Below are 16,526 nucleotides of genomic sequence, written 5' to 3'. Positions count from 1 at the left end.
TATAAGAAATGCTACTGATTTGGAAAACGTGGAGTCTGTGATCAGGGAGAGTGTATCCAGTGTTGGATTTAGTCTTGATGCATTCCAGAAATGCAGGGGCAAAGAGATGCCCGAGATACTCAGGCACAGGGGAGAGGCAGAGAGACTGAGCACACTACTGATCACTTCCCAACAGAGGAAAAGTAGGCATGAATTGAGAAAGGGTATGTATCCAGAGACAGTTTAGCAAATTAATTTCAGCAGCAAAAACTTGCAGAACAGTAGTGAGTGCTGTATAAATGTAAGCCGTGTGCCAGCTGCTTTCCTAAGCACATGTTATTATTAACTCCTTTAATCTTCACAACAACCTTGTGAGATAGCAGCTATTATCGCTCCAGTTCACATACGAGGAAACAGAGGTACAAGGGGTTGAAGGGCCCTGCCCGGGTCTCGGAGCTAGCCAGCGCCAGAGCCAGGCCTGAGTGTGTGTCCCCAGAGTCTCTGTAGGCTCTGAACCACTGCAACTCTACAGACTAACGGGGAGAGAAGGTTGAAGCCCTGACCAGCTGGTGAATTCTAGACCTGCGCTGTCCAATACAGTGGCCGTGCTACTGATCACATGTGGCTCTTTAGATTAATTAAAGTTAAAGGAAACATAACATTCAGTTTGTCAGTCACACTAGCCACATTTCAGGTGCTCTGTGGCCGTCAGTGGCTAGTGGCTACAGTATTGGGCAGCACAGACAGAGAACATGCACATCACTGGAGAAAATTCTATTGGACAGCTCTAGCCTAAATATAATTATTCTTTCATAAATACATCTCTTCATATTGTTCTCTTATTGGGTCTTAAAAACACTAAAGAGAGGAGGACATAGTTTCTGTAAGAGGCCACTGGCTTTCTAGTGTAGAGGGTTTAGAAAACTCACGAGAATTCCACTGTCATGGAAAGAGGGAAGCACAGAGTTGAAATAAAAGTGAGTAGAGGAAGGTGGCAAAGGACTAAGTCACTGGAACCATAGGAGTGGTGTTTCCTATGTTAAAGACTAAGCTTTCAGTTTGAAGGGAGCATTAGCGAGTTTACCATCATCATAATGCAAAGTGCTGGGCACTCAATGTTCTGAGTGTGTAACATGGACTCATTTCATCTCTTAAGGAGGCGCTATTATTACCTCTCCTTTGCAGATGAGGAAGCTGGGGTTAGAGGGGCTAAGTGGCTCTCCTAAGACCACAGGACTAGTAAGTGGCAGAGCCTGATTCAAACCCCGATGCCTAGAACCCACATTTGTACCCACCACGACTCTACACCACGGCGCTGTATGTGTGGACATGCTTGTTATTATCCTGTCTAAGGGCATCATCATTCACTCTGGGAAGGGTGAATTCACTGACACACAGAAGAGGTAAAATTTCTGGGAGGGCAGTTGGCAAATGTTCCAATATGTGTACCACGCTCTGTCCTCCCCATCGTAATGGTGACTGGGAGGGAGTCAACTTATAAAATGGGGCCAAGGGAATTGGGCAGGGATGGCAGAATCCCCCAACAAGGGTGGGCAGGGCCAGGGGTGCATTGGAAGCTGCTGTCACTCTTCCAGGAAGCTGACGTGGTCCCCCTGCACACGTCCCAATCTGTCTAGTCCTCTGTGAATGGGCAAGTGCCACACCTTCCTGACCTCGAACAGGTTCTGGTAAAATTGCTATTAAAAAAAAATCTCTATAGAGCGCCAAGCCAGATTTTCATGATTTCTGCTGGATTCCATCCAAGCTAACTTCTTACTGAACAGAGTGTTTTGGCTTGTTCCGATCTAGCCTGAATTCTACTTGAAACATTTTTTTTTTCTGCCGTTATCACTCTCTAACAACTAAAACTGGGAGAAGATCATTACTATTGACCAACATTTAAGAATCCTGTTTATCTGCTCCCAAGTAGTTCTCTCAAACACCTTGAAGACTATTAGGCTGTAAAATAAATATTGTTTAATGTCTCATCTTGGCTTGTATAAAGCTCTATATAGATGAGATGTCACAGTAGTCATTGTGGTGCCCAAGATACATGATTATGTGTGTGGAAGGCGAGCCTAGGATAAGAGCCAGCTGGATGCTGGGAGGAGGAAGCCAGAGAACCAAGAAAAGACCATTTTTTGTCCTCCCAGAGCTTATCCCCTCACTTCTGTGACTTGGTGGACTGGATTTTCATTCTGTAGGTATTTGGTCTTCATTCGCTCGAGCCATTTGTTCACTGGGATCATTAGCTAGCAGTCTGTGGTATTCATTTGCCATATAAAGAAAACTATACAGGTATCATCTTTTTCCTAATTCTTGCTGTTTCCTACTCTCCTCCTCCTCATTTTCCTTTTATTTTTTAAGAGAAAGGGTATATGTGTAACCACTGAATAAACACACTGCACTTTCCACTGTCTGCCTGTAAATTATCTGCTCTGTCATTCACAGCCAGCTTTTCATCCCAGGTAAACTTCCATCCCCCAGCCCCATTCTACACTGCCTCCCAGCAACATCAGTTGGTCCATGCAAGTTAACTTTATAACAACCTAAACAAACGGAAGACGTTGTGTCTGGTACAAATATATAGCCCAGTGTTCTTTCCAGAGATGAGTAGAACATTCCCTATTCTACTGTGGTTTGAGTTGCACACCCTTCCATCAATGCAGAGAATTAAGCATTGATTGACTGCAAAATATACTCTTCCCTAAAGGAAGTCTTTCTTAGCATAAGCTTGTTCTTATGAAATTGTGTGAGGAAAATAATATGGAAATCAGAAACACTGGCATCTTAAGGAGCTACCATGCATTTCCAAACCAATACAGCCTTCTTATCATCACGCACTGATGCAGTCCTGCCTCCCAGTTCCCCTCACCTGGTCCTGATGTCGAGGCCAGGGCAGCAAGGTCCCTCGGAGGCCATTTGGCATGAATGTCATATGGCGCTCAGCTCTTGTGTTTCTTCTGGTAAAAATCCTTGATTTTGAGAAAGTGCCGTCTGAATCCTTCCCTTGCTTTCACTGCATAACAGGATGAAAACCTTCAGAGACGGTTTTCCTCTTTGAGAAAATTAGTATCATCTTCCAGAGCAAATGTGCTTCTGACTTTTGCCTGCTAAAAGGATGAGACCCCGTTGCCCTCATGGTATCATTACAATCAGATCAAGAATCATAAGTGCTCATTACATGATTCCATCTGGGGTGAGAATTGCCACCAAGAGCAAGTATTAGCTTAAAAGCATTTAATGAAAATTCTAGGGTTGAAGCATCATTTCCAGTTTTGTGTGACTTCATCCCAAAGAAGAGAGTTACAAATGAGCTGGGTTGTGTGTACATATGGTATTCACCCTGGAGAAACAAAAATACAGAATTGATACTGTTCATTCTTTCATTCAAATGCAGTATGTGTGTGTGTGTGTGGTGCTTTGATCATATTAAGTGTTCGTATCCCCCTGCCAGGAGAAAACATGTATAGATTTATTCTTTGTGTCCATGTATGGTGCATGGCACACATCCCCACAGGCATCGGAAAACACAAAACTCACACTATATGTTCTAGTTTTGTTTTCTTTTTCTGTGTGCAAGTATTTTGCTAGGACTATTCAACAGTGTGTTCACACAGTGCCTTCCAAGGTATCCACAGTGTTTCCCAGGTGCAGATGAATTTCAAAATAGTACTTTGCAAAGTATTGCCTTGGAGACTTGTGAGGGAGGTTGTTCACAATTGCTCCTGTCAGCCTGTCTTAGCTCGAGCTGACATTTTTTTTAATTGACATTAATACCATAGACCAGGTAGCTTAAACAACAGGGGTTTATTTCTCACAGTTCTGGAAGCTGGAAGTCAGAGATCAGAGTGCCAGCGTGGTTGGGATCTGGTGAGGGCTCTCTGCCTGGCTTGCAGACAGCTGCCTTCTTGCCCTGTTCTCACATGGTGCAGAGAGCACAAACTCCCTGGTGTCTTTTCTTACAAGGTCACTAGTCTTATGATGTCTGTACCCTCATGACCTCATCTAAACCTAATGATCTCTCAAAGGCCCCATCTCCAAAAACCATCACATTGAGGATTAGGGCTTTAACGTGAATTTGGGGGGATATAATTCAGTCCCTAACACAGCCTCAGTGGTACCCTTGTGAAGGGAGCCCTTTCTGCAAGGCCGAGAGGAAGGAGTTTGGGGTACCAGCAACATAGACCCTGTCCCTGCCCTCACACAACTTAGGCCTTAATTTTTAATTACAGAAATATTTAAGTAGAAAAAGTTATATGAGATATAAAGGAAGGTGCACATCTAGGCCAGGGTAGGGTTCCGTAGGGAAGGACAACAGAGCTGATAGCTGTGTCAGCTGGGGTGAGGGGCGGGGAGGAGAGCATTCTAAGGCGAGGAAACAGCAAGAGCAGGGGCCTGCAGGTGGGAGAAGGGCCTGAAACTGTGGCTGGAGCATCTGAGCACCATTAGTTGTGGCTCCTACTTAGGTATAAGACGTGCTATCTAGAACTTCCCTAAGTGATGCTTTTTTACCCGAAAAAAAGGTGGGGAACTTTCTGCTAGATCTGGTCACCAGAGAGCAGATAGCATATATTTGCTCTTTGTGATCCAGCTGGCTAGCATCCGGGAGAGGGAGGGCAGCGGGGCAGACTGCAGGAATGATCCTTGCATTCTTGCATCTCAGCACCACCTGCCTCCAACCAGACTGTGCCCTCCTAGGCACCATGTTTGGAATTCATGAAAGCTTTTCTTTTCTGAAATGAAAAATTATGTCCTCAAGATAAGACATTTTATCAGCAATCCCGAGAAAGTGGAAATAAATACAGTCAAATAAAATTAAAATCCATTAATGGTTCTGCCTCATGCTAAATGACTTGTTTTTGGCAGATAGCCACTGAAGGAAACTTTCGTCCATCCACTTTGCTTTAAATGCTTTCTAGTCAAGTCTCAGCCCTCTCTTCTGTTTCTTTAGCTTTAGAACATGAACTGTTTTCTCTAAAGACACATGCTTACAATTTGTAATTTTGTGTCCCACAAACTCTCTGGAATATGGTTAGCTCCTGAAATAACTTGCCATAAAAATCCATACTATAACTGTATCTGGCGATCCTGTTTAATGACACGGACATATTACTGTCTGTTCCTTTCCCTGCATTCTCCTTATCTTTTTTCTTTTCTATTTTTCTTCTCTTCTCTTACTAAATAGTGGACATTCTCTTGCCCTCACAATTTCATCATCACATTCTCTGAGCACCTTGCGCACAGCCAGTCCGCAGAAAAGGAATATGGCACAAGGAACGATGCTTTCTGCATCTTCTCGTGTGGATTCTAGTGGGCTGGTTCTGTGATGGAATTCCCGCCTGCAGGGCTGGGTTCCCTCCTGGGCCACTGAGTGGAGATTACATTCTCCCTGAGCCCCTGAGATCCCCAGGAGAAGGACCAGATCTTCCTCATCTCTGGATCCTTGGCTCCTGGCTCACAATAGATGCTCAATAAATGTTTCTTAAATGACTAACACCAAAGCCTAACTCGTGCTTTTGTATGAAAAAGTCCATTTCTGGAAAAACAACAATATTTCTGGTTGTAATTGTTCCAAAGGCATGGGGCTTGGGACTGGTTCTGGAAGCAGGGCAGCCGCCAACAAGGTTCCTTAGTGGGTACAGTGATTGTGTGTGGTTCTCACGGCCCTCCCCATCCACTCCCTGGTGTCCTCTCTCTGGTCCTCAGCCACTCAGACCTTTATCTCTTGCTCCTGATTCTTCCTCTCAAAGTGAGGGCTCCCACCTCCCTTCCCCTCCCCTCAACGCCCTGTGATGGACTTTCCAAGGTGGTAGCAAGTGAGATAGAAGCCGTGAGTCTGCCCCAACTCTCCTCTCAAGCCGCAGACTCTGACCCCCAAGACTCGTCTCTTTTCCCACCACAACACTGAGGTAAGGAGAGGAAGCCCTTAGCCATGCCGCTGCCTGGAGTTCTGCTCAGTGACTTCTAACTCTTTCTTCGAGCTGTGAATCAAAACGTAATGATGTCTGCTGCACGCCAGTCAGTAGTCGTACTTTGCTCCAGTCCCTTGGCAGTGTGCACGCTGTTCCTCTTCACGCTTCCAGCATTATATTACATTTATTTACTCTCGTGATTGTCTTCCACGTCAAGTGTGAGCTGTGTCGTCTTCGTCACTGTTTCCCTGATGTGGAGCACAGCACCTGGCCTGGACCCTAGTTGATTCTTAATAAAGATGCAAGGAAGAAAGGAAGGAAGGGAAAGGAGATGAGGGTGGGGGCAGGAGAAGGAAAGGAAGAAAAAGGAGTCACTTCTCCTTCCTTATTTGTGTTAACATTGGCTGAGGTGTGATGTTGTGTTTCAATGCAGAAGACTGGCTGAGATTGCAAGGAGAAGAGAGAATGGGGACATGGAGAAGTTAGGCCTCACGGGGTTAAAGTTTAGGAGCAGAGGGGCTTGCAGGTTTCCCTCAGGTCATGGGGGAGACCATCTCTTCCAGCTCCAGGCAAGCAGAGAGTGATGAGGACTTAGTGACTCACTTTGTTCCTGACCGTACTGGAATTGGTGTGAACTTTTTTCAAGCAATTTCTAGTGTGTGGTAGAGCAGCCCAAGTCCCGTGAACACAGCATTCCATGAGCCTTGCAGGAGTGGTGAGTTTAAAAGGACTGCCGGGCTACATGGTCTCTGCCGATGCCACTTTCCAAAGCAGGGATCACTCTGTGTCCCGTCACAACCGCCCTCAGCGCCGGCCAGGCCCTCACCCACAGTGCCCCAACAGAGCTGGGAGCAGCACGCTGGGAGGATTCCCTTCCACACAGTGATGACATTCAGCTAAGTCACAGTTTCCTTGACCCAGGAGGAAACCCGTGTGGTTTGGGGTTAGGGGGCGTGGAGAAGCAAGCGCAGATTTTTTCCAATTGCCCGATGGCTTTAAATTGCAACCTCTCTTTTCATTTTCCATTATGCATCAAACACATCTGTGCCAGAACTGGACAAATGTATTCTGTCTGGGAGGACGATCCCAGACAGCTGTAAATTAGAGTTTGTGTACAGAGATTCCAAAAATGTGGCCTCGTGGTAGGGTGTCCCTGAGACCAGTCACCTCCTCCACAGTCTGCTCCGAGGCCGCTGGCTTTGGCCCGAGGCCTCTGTCAATAGATTTTACTTTGTATTTGGAAATTTTGTCTTTCCATCAAGTGGCCTCAGAGACGAGGGTGTGCAGGGTTGCCTGTGAGGCTTTGCTGGGACTTGTCCCAGGCAGCCTCCGAGTGCTCCTGGGGACCGAGCCTGACCAAGGGCATCACCCTCTTTCCTGCACAGGAGCAGTGACGACCTCAAAGTTGGTTTCCTCCCAACTTAAAGCATGGCCCAAGAAGACCCTCCCCACTTTTTCTGGATTGAAAAAAAAAAAACCTGCTATGTAACGCTTTTAAAAAAATAACGTTTTTAAAGCTACAAGAGAAATACATGCTTAATGCAGAGAGTTTAGACAATATAGTGAGAAGAAAAAAAGTTGCCTGTAATCCCACCCTTCAGCAATACATACTGCTAATGGTGTAGCAAGACTTCTTTCAGTAGGTTTCCCTGCCATGCTGCCCTTTTTAAAAATGTAAAAGTCTTTCAAAAGCTGGTTGAGCCCGGGTCCCTTAGCTATCCCTCGCGTTATCCAATTAGTGCTTTCCTCTGGGTACTGGAAACTTTTAGTTATTCCACATGGGAGAGTCCAGCTGGTAGAACTCTGCCCCTCTGACTCCTCACGAGTCACGCCGCTTCTCTGAAGGAGCCGGCCACAAGGGGAACTGGCCTTGGGAGACAGAAGATGAAGAGGGATTGTGTCCTCGGATCCATCCAGCCAGTAGCCCTAAAGGGTGGTGCTAGGTCCTTGATAAGCTGCCAGAAAGAGAGAAGGATGCTGTACAAGGAAACCTCTGATCCACCCCTGACTTTGATGTGGTATTTCCTTATTAGACCTCTATCCTCTGATTTCCGTGCCCTGTCACCCTGTGGCCAGCATCTGTGGATGCTCTGCTCCGTTCGGGCAGGGGCAGCCTCTGCATTGTTCACCTGGGGATGGATAGGCTGGGGCAGCCCAACAGCAGCGGGCTGGGCTGGCGGAATCAGGAGGCTATTTTTACCTCCCTGCTTACTTTCGCATCGTGCCTTGAGCCCAGAAGGTGCCCAGTACATGTCTGCTGGTTGATTGATACAGTGAAATTCGAGAGTGGTGTTTGTGGAGAGAACACCGTGGCTACAGCCTGCTGGCTTGCAGCTGTGACAGTCCTGCATGGCAGAGAGGGCTTCCAGCTTCCACGCTGAGCCTCACAAAAGCCTTCAGAGTGGCGGAGAGGAAGCGGGTGATGACTCTACCAGCCGCCAGCCTGCCCAGCCACTGCCCGCGCCAGCCACTCAGCCTCTCCGTGAGCCACACAGCACACAGACCACGCTTTTTCAGAAAATTATTTTTTCCTTTCTCACTTTCCATGGAAACTCAAAATAGCAACCAAAAGAGAAGGGGAAAAAAAAAAAAATAAGACCAGGCTCTCTCCCTGCCTGCAAAACCATCCCCAGGCAGGGCAGTGACCGTATAGAACAGGGGACAGAAGGGGTTATAGACACCTCCAAAACAGCTTTCTAATTGAGGACTGTGCACTCATGAGGTGTGGGTGGGTGCTGAGGGTGGTGTATTTTCTTCCAATTTAGAAAAGTGGGTTTCCCCCAGGTCTTGGAGTTCATCTTGCTCTTGGTGACCTGGAGCCCAGGACACGGGCACCTCTCACTGTGGAGTTGGTGAGGAGGTCCAGTGTGCCCAGCAAGGGACAGTACGGCAGGTGCCTTCCAGGGGGAGCATGTGGGCGCACTGTTTGGAGGTGCCTCCAGGCTGTGCTGTGTGTGCCCATAGCCACAGGGCAGCCCGGCAGCGTGGAGAAAGCTGCGCTCAGAATCAGGAAAGCCTAGTCCTAGCGTCATGTCAGAGGCCTGAGGGGTTTCGAACACCTCCTCCCTCCTCCCTGAGCCTCCGCTTCCTCCCCTATAAAACTTGCAGGGTGGACTAGGCAATTTCTAAAGACGTGGCCCCATCCGACATTCTGTGCCTCCGGCCTGCCCTTCCGGCATAAACGCGGTGTTGTTTGTCTTCCAGCTGGCTGGCTCGGCAGTCATTGCTTTTGGACTCTGGTTTCGGTTCGGAGGCACCATAAAGGATTTATCATCAGAGGACAAGTCCCCAGAGTATTTCTATGTGGGTGAGTGACTTCAGCTTTCCTAGCTTTAGCCCAGGGGAGGGCGGCCCAGAGGCTTAGAGCAGAGCCTGCACTTGGATTTTGAGGGGAGGAGGAGGGACAGAGGGGCAGGGAAAGAGGCGGGAAGGAGCCAACACCCGCACCCCTATACACTGCACCTGGCCTTCAGGGACGTGCACCGGCCAGTAGGTGGAGGGGACCTGCCACCCCTCCACCCCACCCCCCACAGGGTCCATCCTCCACTCTCCAAAATCAAGGAAGGCCAGTGTGGCAAGTTGAACTGTTGTACTGCTCTTCTTCTCAAGGAAAGAAGTCTCAAGAAAATGTAACTAAAATTAATTTCAAAGAATTAGAAAACTCCCTTTTTCCCCCCTGAGTAAAGTGGGTGCACCACAAGGCTGTCATTCACTAGTCCAGCTGGGGTGACATGGGGCCTCTGCCGAGCCAGGATTTTATTTTGTGCTCTTGTATTTTAAATTATCTATGAGGGAAAAGTAACTCAAAATGAAGAGAGACATCTCGAGGTTTGGAGGTGCTAATCTCAGCCCCTGCATGGCTGGGGACTACAGAGAGGAGGCAGGAGCGAGGGGGAGGAGGAGGGCGAGGAAGGCTGCCCCTGGGAAGAGGCTACCCTAGGAGGGGCCGTGGCCCCGCCCGGGCCAGCAGCAGGAAGGGGTGAGCAGTGCGGTGGGGACTGAGCATTGCTGCCCTGCGTTTGGTCGACCTACTTCTAGCCCTCTCCTGTGGCCTTTTCCTATCCTCCAGCTAGGTGGGCCTGGACTCTAGATTTCAGAAAGCCCAAGACCATTGTCATTATAGGTGACAGTCCTCTCTGATCAGCTGTTTTAAGATCCGCACTAGCCACAGGGTAAGCTTCAGTTACTCGTGGCAACCTCTGTGCCTGGGAGAAGGAGGGTCCTGCACAGGTGATTTGCTCCGAATCCCAAGAAGAGTAGAGTCTCTCCCCGGAGAGGGCAAGAGAATCCAGCCCCACTCAGGGCCACAGACTTTTTCCTGAAGGGCCGGCTCACAGCTGTGTTGCCTCCTCTTCCAAACACTCTCCCTCCACAGCACCCTCCGGGAGGAGAAGAGCCATATCGGCTGGGATACTTTTAGAGGAAAGTAACAGAACACCTACTAAAGATGGACAACAGTAAGGACATGCCACACTTCATGAAATCTTAGATGCAGCTTTTTGTAAAACACCCAATTATTTTAGATTCCACTAAGAACGGAAAAAATGCTGACAGTTTAGCTATGACATGCCGTAAAAGATGCATACGCATTTCAGAATTGTTAAAATGTTGGGAAAAATACATCTCAAAGTTGATGCAATGTGGCAAAAGAAGTCTGGAGATGCAGAATTTCTAGAATTAGTTCAGGGCTCACGCACCCAGGTTCTGCCCTCTTTCTACTCTGCCATCCTCAGAAAGTCCTCGGACCTCACCTCTCGTGATTAAAAGATAGCTGCAGGGGCTCCAAGCATCGCTCCCTCACACAGCAACGCCCAAAGCAGAAAAGAGGAAGTTTCACCTCATATGCTTTTTAGGAAGGAATAAAACCTTTTCAAAAGGCTCCCAACACATTTCCCCTTGTAGTTTATTGGCCAGAATTGCACTGTGTATTCACGCTTAAACCATGATGGCCAAGAAGGGAATTATTATGGCTGGGCTGGCTCTCTGACTAATTGATATTCACACTTGGGCCCTGGAGCAGCCCAGCGCCCCCACCTCCAGAGCCTCTGACACTTGGACAAGATTGAGGTGTTTGACAAGGAAAAAGTTGAGGAATCTACGGCACACTTAATACTGAAATGCTCATTTCTACCCACACGATTTCCAGGTGGTACACACCCTTCCATCCAAGAGCTAACACATACATTTAGCATATTCTTCCTTGCCGGACTTCTGGCTCTGAAAACCTCCCCAGAAGCATTCTCCTGTCCCAGAGCAGGCCCCGAGTGCCCCGAGGACAAGCTTAGCCCGTCCTTGTCCTGTACCACCCCCAGGAGTCGGTGAGCCCACCCGGAAGACGCATAGAACCAGGCTGAGGGGAGGGTGGGCGAAGGAATGCATCTTCCTTCATGCTGCTGGTATTCCAGAACTGCTGATTTCATAACTACTCACCACAATGTCTAACTCAGTTTTAGCACTGTAATGGGATTCTTACCTGGACAGACGTATGTAGAAGAAATGTTCCATAATCAATGCCAGACAACAGTCACAAGCATAGCACGTGCCATGTGCGTGGTCCAGACATAACCACTGAATTAAGAAGTGAGAGAGCACCGGGGACTGGTGGTGCATATGGGGCTTGAACGGAGCTTGGAAGGACAGGTGGGTTTTGGATAGAATGAGGTAGGGAGAGCCTTTTTCATGACTGTAAATTAAGCTTGGCCAACATATGGCAGGCAGCTACTATCTTTTTCCTTGTCTGTGGAGAATATGGCTAATTGTTCAGGACATTCCTTGGGGGAGTCTTCTTAACCCAGCTTTCCCCAACCATTTACAATGGATGCTCAGGGGGAACCTTATTTTCTGTCCCTACTCTGAGGTCAGTAGTTACTTGATGTCCTCACATGAAGTCAGTCCCAATAAAACAGTGGAACTCTTTGGCTCCTAAACTTCAGGCATTTGGGGGTTCAGGGTGTGGCATTCAGTCTGTCTACACTTATGTACTATTGGGTTTGCCCTGGAACCCTATTTATCTCATCTTCCTCAGATATAATCCCAGAACTTTCCAGCAAAAACTGCATTTGTGTGCTTAGGTTGATGAGGAGTCCACCCCTAGTTAGAGCCAGAACGTGGGAAAACACCAACCAATTCAGTTACATTCACAAATTCTGCAAGTTGTTTGCCAATAGCTAACTGCCCTAAACCCAGCCACCTACCCACCCTCACCACCAAGTTTGAGGCTGAAGGATTTCAATTTCTATAATGTCATTTTTCTGAGACTGAACTGGAAATTTCTCAGCAATAGTAAAGAAAAGCCATTTTAAAAGGCCATCAGGGGTTATGTGAGAGACATCCAAGAGAAGCCATATCCCTCTCAGTGATAATCAACATCTGTCTGTTTAAAAGTCTCTCCATGGTTATTTTAGTCTTTTGGATTTCACCAGATATTTGGTTTTATGTATATATATTTATGTATTCAAGCAGGAGTGTCTGTATTCCTTCCATTTTTGGCAGTTTCTCTATTTTAGAAAAAAAGGTGACCTATCAATACAACCTAAATATAATCCATCGGCCAGCACCTACAGTCCTGGGCTCTGGTGTCACACACAGAAAAGGATAAGAACTCTCTAATTGGCCCCATGTAACTTGCAACATATTTGAAAAGACTCATAGACTTCATAGTTTAAATTACAATAAAAACTAGTATGTCACTAAATGCCAACCAAGTGGTTTTTGCAGTGGGTGTATCAGACAGAGGTCATTCTAAACTGGTGGGGCAGGAAGGGTTTGAGTTAGGTTTTAAAGACTGAGCTCTAATCAATGGAGAGGACGAAGAACAGGAACTTGCAAAAGCTGAGGGACAGGAATGCACAGGCATGTCCACAGGGTGGCAACCCGCAAGCCCAGACTGTGCGGGGGCTCTTGCTGGAACAGGGTGCACAGGGCCCAGGCATGGCAGGGAGTAAGGTTAGGAAGGCTGGGGAGGGAGGGTGGGTACGTGTAGAGGGCCCTGAATATCAGGGTTAATTTGGTGGGCAACAGAAGGGTAATCTGGGGCTTAGGGCAGGGTCTGGTCTACACTGCACTTTAAAGAGACTATTCTGGCAGCCGTGGAATGAAAGAGGAGTCATAGGACAGAAAAGTACATGGTACATCATTGACATAGTCAGGCCTGAAGAAATGAGGGCATAACCCACAGTGGTTGCAGTAGGAATTACGAAGAAAGAGGCAGAAAGGAAAGAAACATTATTAACCATTATTAAGCCTGACTAATCAAACTCAGGGACAGAAGAAATGAACATGGTGGAAGATAGCAGTGATAGACAGAGTCAAGCCTACAGGTGATAGTCCAGGTTTTCAGGTGGAAACCTGAGCTGCAGGTGTAAGTAAGGCGCCTCCTGCTCAGAGGGGGGCAGTTGTGGGGAACTCGGGGTGGCAGCCAGTCCCTGGGAGCAGCCTCTGCCTGTGTTGCTCCAGAAACAAAGTGCTGGTAGCGATTTCACAGGTATGACTTTGGGTTCAACATAAGAAAAGCTTTTTAATGATTTAGTAAATCAAAAAAGTTGGACAGACTTCCACAGATGAAAGCGAGCTCTCCTTTATGTTGGTTATTTAACCACTAATGTAGGAAAAATCAGAATTAGGCCTCTGTCAATTCAGGAGATTCCTGGCTTGAGCAGGGGGCCGAACTAGCTCTCCACGAACATCCCTGATTCTGTTTTCTAATCTAAACCAAAGCAATGCGCCCACTGCCTGAGATATGAGCAGTGCGTGATTGTGTCATATCTTCATAGGCATATCTGCCAGGACTCTCTCTATTGCAGATCACAAACACCTACTCACATTGACTAGAGCAAAGTAGCAATGTATTGACTCATACAACTGACAGGGCCAGGGTTAGTGCTAGTCTCAGGGACTCAAATGATGGGACCAGAATCTAGTCTGTAGCCATTTGTTGGCCCTGCTTTCCTCTGGCTCCATTCTTAGGCAGGTTCCTCTCCAGGTGATAAAATGGCTGCCAGTGGCTCTAGGCTCCATCTCTGGAGTAAACCCTGGTAGAAGAGCCTGCTTCCTTCATCCCTGCAGATCCAACCACGTCCCAGGCCTAACTCCCACTGGCAATATGGGCTGCAGTGGTTACTTGCTGGCGTCAGCCTGGGCCTCACGCCTACCTTGGTGCGGGAGGTGAGTCTGCACCCTCAAACCACGAGGACTGGGAGTGCAGGAGGTTCCTTTATCTAACAAAGGAAAAGAGGAAGTGAATCTTGTGTAGGGAAAGCAACAATCCCTGAGCAGGGCCTGAATCCTTCTTGCTTGTCCTTGGTGGCGTGGGGCAGGGATGTGGGTTTACCCACCCTCAGTTCTTCCTCAGCCCCATCTCCCCTCTCTAAGTCCGCCCAGAGGGGCTGCTGGTGACGATGCTCACGGTAGGCAGCGGTCAGCCGTGGCGTCCCAGCTCCTCCTGGTGGGGCTCAGCCTGGCCCCCGGGTCTGCTGACCCAGGCCAGCGCTTGCTCTGTTTTGCCTGTCTGGATCATGGCAACCAGAAGTCCTTGTGAAGTCAGGGACCTTTCCTCCACTTCAAATATTTCTTACAATATAAATAAAAAGAGCAGTATACATGTTTGTAGAAGTTAATATATTTTTTCTTCAATAAATAATTTTCCAAATAGGAAATGCTCCCGAGCAATAAAAAAAAATGAAAAATACACTAGGACACCATTTATGGACTTGGGTAGCATACAGGGTGGGGTAGTAGGATCTTAAGAAAGAAGCAGTCCCAGTTTTTGGAAAATCTCATTCCATGTCACAGGGCACCATTCAGTGGTGCAATCATAGCTCACTGCAGCCTCCACCTCCTGGGCCCACCTGATCCTCCTGCCTCAACCTCCCAAGTAGCCGGGACTACAGGTGCATGCCACCACACCCAGCTAATTTGTTTTGTTTTGTAGAGACTACAGTCTCACTGTGCTACCCAAGCTGGTCTCAAACTTCTGGCCTCAAGTGATCCTCCTGCCTTAGCCTCTCAAAGTGCTAGAATTACAGGCGTGAGCCACCGCACCCTGCCTCAAGTGGTGCTTAAAGAAATAAGGCCTCCCAGCTTAGACACTTCTTTCTGAGGGGGACTCCAGGAAGACATGTTGTCTAGCTCCCTGCTTCTGAGCAGATGACTGCTAAATTTTGTAAGAAAAATGGTCCCATCTTTTGGGGGCTACTTTCCTTTCAGGCATCCTTGGTTCTCTCTCCTTGGTGATGGAGTGACTTTCCCTTCCTGTGATAAAGATTGGACATGATTTCCAAGCCAGGGAGTGGTAGATCCTAGGGCAGGGCAGGAGGACTCAGCTGTGGGAAACGAGGACAGGGAGGGATGTAGTCAGACTGACTGTCGCCTGCCGCCTCTTCCCAAGGACCTCTGGGTCTAGGCCGAGGCCAGCAGGCCCATCCAGGGTCTCTGTGTGCACTGGTTGCTAAGGTGGAGAAGGGAGAACCTGGCAGGAGTGGAGCTGGCAGCAGGAGGCCTTGGGCTCCTCAGTGTTTCCTAGACCGTCTCCACTCCAGTCTCTCTCAGGGCACTCTTGGGAGTAGCACCTGCATCTTCCAAATTCCAGCAACCTGCTCATCTGACGTCCAGCTACCGTCCCTCTCTGGCCTGCCTCTTAAGTGGGCAGATACCCCAGGGGTCTTCTTTCTAGGAGCACGGGTTGGGGGTGATGTCCTCAGCCCCTGGAAAGCTGGAGAGGCTGTGCTGGACGCATGAAGTCATGTCTGTGAGCAGAGGATGTTAGCAGGTTTTCTCCGTGAAGGGGTTGCCCACACACACAGGCGCCACTTGGCTCTCCGGGATGGCAGCCTGGCTGCAGCTGTCTCTCCCTGTCGAATTCAGAGTCTCTGAGCCTGGTTTCGGTTGTGGCTGGAAGTTATGTGCAGGGAAAGCGTTCCAGTGCTGAACATTAAGGGGCTGGCTTGCCTTTTTAAAAACTCTGACTCATTCAGGCAATATTTTTTTACTTCTTGGTTCTCAGTTGTACCTGACAGTCTTGGCAGCTGAACAACAGGGAGGTATGATAGCTTACATTGTTGAGCAGTTTCTGCAGAGCATTTTCACAAGGAATTGGAGCAGATAATCCTCTCCGTACTGCAGATAACAGAGCTGAAGAACGGCAGGCTTACCTAAAGCCACGGCTGGCAGGCCGGGATCCCTGGCTCCCAGCCCTGCACTTTCAGAGGAAAACCCAGGAATCATCAATCCTAGATTCCTCAAGCACTTTTCTCAAGGAAGAAGAAGAATCCTCCTGCCATTTATAAATTGCAGAATGAACTGATTTCCAGCCAAGAGAGTCATTATTCTGAATTCCTACTTAAAGTGTAGATGGGCATTAAGGGTACGCACTTTGGATTAACCCCCTTGGTTCGATTCCAATTTTGTCCCAACTAGCTACCCAATCTTAGGTAAAGTACTCAATTTCTCTGTGTCTCAGATTCCTCAGCTGTGAAATATGAATGTACCAGTTGTCTGATGAGCCCTCAGTAAACATTGGCCATTGTTGTTAACAGGTTTAGCATCCCTAATCTGAAAATCCAAAATTACCCAAAATCTAAAATTTTTTGAATGCCGACATGACACTCAAAAGAAATGCTCATTGGAGAATTTTGG

The 16,526-nt window shown here is 47.9% G+C and overlaps 1 protein-coding gene across 1 annotated transcript in view; it reads left to right on the top strand.

Moving 5' to 3' along the window:
• Positions 1 to 16,526, top strand: part of TSPAN2 (tetraspanin 2) — a 41,490-nt gene that overhangs the window by 6,312 nt on the left and 18,652 nt on the right. Inside the window, exon 2 of the mRNA XM_045546889.1 lies at positions 9,099 to 9,201. Coding sequence (XP_045402845.1) covers positions 9,099 to 9,201 — 103 coding nt within the window. The remainder of the gene's footprint in view (positions 1 to 9,098; positions 9,202 to 16,526) is intronic.

This window comes from Lemur catta, chromosome 3 (assembly GCF_020740605.2).
Source record: "Lemur catta isolate mLemCat1 chromosome 3, mLemCat1.pri, whole genome shotgun sequence".
Classification (NCBI taxonomy): domain Eukaryota; kingdom Metazoa; phylum Chordata; class Mammalia; order Primates; family Lemuridae; genus Lemur; species Lemur catta.
This window is presented reverse-complemented; position numbering and strand designations above follow the sequence as displayed.